The sequence below is a fragment of the Cucurbita pepo genome, chromosome 5 (genome assembly GCF_057944985.1).
Source record: "Cucurbita pepo subsp. pepo isolate OVF chromosome 5, ASM5794498v1, whole genome shotgun sequence".
Taxonomy (NCBI): Eukaryota; Viridiplantae; Streptophyta; class Magnoliopsida; order Cucurbitales; family Cucurbitaceae; genus Cucurbita; species Cucurbita pepo.
This window is the reverse complement of record NC_141802.1, coordinates 1,243,076-1,247,854: the sequence shown is the minus strand read 5'-3', so window position 1 is coordinate 1,247,854 and position 4,779 is coordinate 1,243,076. Positions and strand designations below refer to the sequence as shown.

Below are 4,779 nucleotides of genomic sequence, written 5' to 3'. Positions count from 1 at the left end.
GGGAGCAGAAAAAATAAATAATTTTTTTTTTTCTTTTCAGGCCGTCGTTTTCCGGAAGAAATCGTAATAGAACGAAAAATCTAAATGGGCCGGGTTCAAACCGATTCACGTAGATGGGCCCATTGTTATCACCGGCCCGATAACATTTTTCTTTTTTGGAATCTTGATTCTGTTTTATATTTTTAAATTCACTAAATTTATTTGTTTTAAAAAATTATTTGTTAAATATTTGATCCAAATAATTAAAATTTGACAGCAACATCTTTTATTTATTTCGTGTATTCACATTTTTTTAATGAAAAGCTAATTACATTAGAAAAAAAATGTTTTTATCTTATAAACTTATTTGATTGTCCTTAAATTAAAATTCGGATTATATGATATTACAAGATACTAATACGTTCGGCATATTATATAATATGGTTGGAGATATAACAATACATATATGATATAATCCCATTAAGCCAAATATTTGTATACATTATTGTCAATTTGTTTTAACATTAGTTGGATTCACATGTGACAGAATTATAAATTTATAGCATCTATAAAATATATAACTAAATCAACCACGCGTTCATAGAAACATTGTCAATTTAAGCCAAATCATGTCCGTATATTAATTTGGTCAAATTGATACGGATTATAATAAAATAATAATTTTAAATTGCGACCGTCGGATATAAAAAGTTGACTGATTCGGAATCTGTTGCATTGACTGAAAAAAATATAAGAAAAAATATTTGTATATATAATTGTTATTATTTTTGGAATATGATTGGTATCTTTTATTGAATTAAAGGAAAGGGAATTTAATTCTATATCAAACATTTAATGAATTTTCCCAACAATGAACGCTGGGCCCACCTGGGCCCACCTCCTTCCGCGTCGAGGAAGCTATGCTGATGGAGACGGTCAACCGTCAACTCCAAGCTCCAATTTCATGCTTAACAAGTAACTATCTGGTGCTTTGAACTGATTCTAATAAAGATAGTATTTTTTTATTATAAATTCATGATCATTTTCTAAATTAGTCGATAAGGGACTTTTATCATTCAACACCTCCTTTTGAACAAAGTAGGTCTCCCCTTAATTGAGACTCGTCTCCTTTTTCTTTCGGAATCTTAGTCATTTTTTACTATGTCTTCGAGGAGACTCGACTCCTTTTCCTTTTGGAGTTCTTTGTTCGATATTTGAGAATTTACCAATCTATTGGCACGACTAAGTTTATGGCATGACTCTAATACCATATTAGATGAACACAACACTTCACAATGGTATGACATTGTCCCCTCTGAGTATAAACTCTCGTGACTTTGCTTTGGGCTCCCCCAAAAGACCTAATTCTAATGGAGATAGTATTCATTGATTATAAACGCAGGATCATTCCCAATTAACCGATGTGAGACTTTCATCATCCAACAACTATATCAATTAATTTTTTAAAATTTTGTTTACGAGTGAATTAATTTAGATTTTTTTAATATATGATTTTTGAATGAATAATTAAAAAAAAAAATAGTGTAGCTAAAACCTAAATTAATTAATTTGTGACACTTTAGGAGGTCGAGGTAACATAATTGCATGAATTTGTGGTGGAATCTAAAAGTTAAAATCCTGAGTTAAGAGATGAAAAAATTCTACATTCATAAAATACAACTTTATATTTTTTAACTAATTCAATTTAAAAATAGAAGAGGTACCATATTAAATTAAATGAAACTTATGAATAGAAAGGATAATTAAATATATTTAAATTAATTGCAATACTTAATTTAGTCTTAGATTGGTATGGAAATAATTATTAATTTGAGATTTGGAGTTTAATTATATATTTATGCAAAATGTCAAAAGTACCCAATATGTAGTGAATTTAGGCTAACGCCACTTAACGACGAAAGATAAAGGAAAATTCAGCATCGACGGGTCACCTCGGCTTCTGTAATTCACCAAATAAAATAACCATTCCAAGGGTACTATCGTCATTTTCGCTCATCGTATTTTAGGGAAGATGCCAGAGTTTCAGAATTTTCCGCCCTTGTCAGAGAAACCTCACATAACAAATTGTTTATATTATCCTTTTTTATTTTTATTTTTTTATTAATATTAAAGCATTATTCTTTTTTATTCCAATTTTCGTATTTTAATCTTTTAAAACAAAGTTTTGTTTTTTAATGTATTAAAATTTCAGTTAGATTAAATTGTATTAATATATTTAAACCCATCTTAATTAGTTAACATGTTATTTAAAATATAAATATAAATTTATTAGTTTATAGTATTTTTATCATAATTTTACGCTAATATGAATATTTTTATATGGGTAAAATATTAACATTAATTCATATGGGTTGATACTATTTATGAAATTTTGATAAAATTATAGAAATTATTTTTGAAATTTTATAGATTTATAGAAATTATTAAATTATAACATTTTTTTAACCAAAATTGCAATTTACAATAATGCCATCAAATTATTTGTTTAATTTGACTAATTAATAGTGGTAAAATATTAAAAGTTACGTGTCGTGTTCTGACATGAGTTTAAGTCATCGTCAAATGATGAATAAAAAAATTCAACAATGATGTACACGAATAAGTTTGGAGAAATCTTTTGAACCAACCCAAAATTTCGCTTTAATTGGGTTGATGGCCCGAACAACCTGAATAGAGTTTATAATTCAGCCCAACGTGTTATTTGATATTGAGTCAGGTTATTAAGTTTTTTAATTATTTAAAAAATTAAAATTTTCATAAAACTAAAATATAAAATATTCGCCAGTCACAATATGACGTGAGTGGACGAATATTAAATATTAAAAATTTAATAAAGACTTTAAAATTAAAAAGAAAAAAATCTATTAATTTATTAAATAATTTAAAATTCATAGATTTATCAGAGTAATTAGAAAGATTAAGATTGAATTTTAATATAATGTTATTGGAATATTAATCCTTGTGGCATGAATATAAAGAAAGGCTAGGGGTAAAATCGTACAAACGTCAGGCGAAAAACCGTGGACGCAGAACGAACTGCGTCTCTGCATCTCTCATATATGTTAGGCGAACACGAAGCCCATTACACATTTCACACCAAAAAAAAAAAACTCAGTCTCTCTTTTCTCTTGCCGTTCCTCCGTCTCCACCGCGCACGGCGCTTCCGTCCTGTGCCGTTGATCATCTCTTCTAGGGATCATTGATCTCTAGAAGCCACTCAAGTTCGTCTCACAAGGCTTTGTAGATACAGATTGTGAAGGTTGTTTCCGAAAACGGTGCCGAGGAAGAAGTATTCTGTGTTTTTACGACGATTTGTCAATAGAGATTGTGGAGTTCGTGGGATTTTCAATGGCTACAGGGCCGGTTAAGTCTCATCCTTTGCACAACTTCTCTCTGCCATTTCTGAAATGGGGTGGGAAGAATCAGACCAACAGTAATCACCGCATTCGGCGGGAAATTGGCGGCGACTCATCACCTGCCGTCGATCATTCTGAACCGGAGTCTGAAGCAGACTCCAAGCATCAACCTCGAGTTGGATCGCGCACCGCTCGGAATAGATTGCCGTTTTCACCATGCTCACTGGGAGATAAATCCGCGAAGCATTCTGAAGGTGAGGTCGGAGAAGAAGTTGTGAAGGAGCAGAAGCGGGAAGGTGAGGAGGCCGAGGGGGAGGAAATAGTGCAGAAGCCTTGGAATCTCAGGCCGCGGAAGGGCCCGTCCTTGAGAGGCTTTGGTGATTTGAAGAATGGACGAGACTTGCAAGAACAGGACGGGGCTGTTTCTTCCGCTGCTGGTGCGTTTCAGCAAGGGGAGAATCCGCAGCCGAAATCGCTCCGGTTGCGAGGATTTACAGAGTCGCATAGGATTGAGAAGAAGGAGAAGAGAAAGTTCTGGATCGCTTTGTCTAAAGATGAGATTGAGGAAGATATTTTTATCATGACTGGATCTAGACCTTCCAGACGGCCGAAGAAGAGACCTAAGAATGTTCAGAAGCAACTCGATGTATGAATTTTCCTGAAATTTCTTACTATTTCTTTTCTGCTTGTGATTGTACTGAAACGGTTTCGTTATTATTTTTTCTTGATGCTCAATGTATTGTTCGTCTCTCAGAGTGTGTTTCCTGGACTGTGGTTGGTCGGTGTTACAGCAGACGCCTATCGTATCGCCGATTCTCCGGCCAAGGTAGTCTAAAAGACTTTTCTTCTTGCCCACAACTAAATGCAATTCCGATTTCCGCCATTTCATTGAATTCTGAACACGACGGTGCATTAATGTTTCTTCATTTCTTTGATTTCATTTTTCAAACATGGCAAACTATCGATTTTTCGTTTTCCCACACGCTTTGGTTTTTGTTGTTGCAGAGATAGGCATGATGATGATGGATATTTTTTGATCCTTGAAGTTGGAATATTTTGCCTGCCCTGCCTTGATTGGGAGCGTTGTTGGAGGTATACCGTTCTTACTTCTAGGAAGAAGAAACGAAATTACGATTCAAATTGAACACGTGGGAAATCCAGTTTTTCTGTGTTGTTGTTCCTACTTGTAATAATCTCTCTGGTCGATGAAAGGGCAGGTTTTAGCGTTAGTTTTCGACTTAGTACTTTTATTATGAAAGTAGAGGTTAGTACGTTGAATTGAATCATATTATAAGGTTTTGTTATTAAAGCCTTCTGTGATATAGTTTGGAATTTTATTGCTCATGTGGACAATTCTTATTTAGTTGATCAATCATAATGTTTGACAGGCTTCCCTAGATTGCTGGGGACTAGATTTTCAAGA

At 33.1% G+C, this 4,779-nt stretch overlaps 1 protein-coding gene across 4 annotated transcripts; it reads left to right on the top strand.

Annotated features, from left to right (window-relative positions):
- Positions 1 to 3,027: 3,027 nt before the first annotated feature.
- Positions 3,028 to 4,779, top strand: LOC111795293 (uncharacterized). Of its 4 annotated transcripts, none has more exons than XR_015421147.1 (4): positions 3,028 to 4,002; positions 4,111 to 4,263; positions 4,362 to 4,448; positions 4,745 to 4,779. XR_015421147.1 is itself a non-coding variant. In XM_023677621.2 (3 exons), exons 1-3 carry the CDS (start codon positions 3,349 to 3,351, stop codon positions 4,365 to 4,367), a joined length of 732 nt encoding a protein of 243 aa, XP_023533389.2. In that variant the 5' UTR covers positions 3,032 to 3,348; the 3' UTR covers positions 4,368 to 4,779. The 4 variants fall into 4 exon arrangements, 1 of the variants encoding a protein (XP_023533389.2); XR_002815187.2 differs by having other exon boundaries at positions 3,031 to 4,002; positions 4,111 to 4,182; XR_015421146.1 differs by having other exon boundaries at positions 4,362 to 4,779.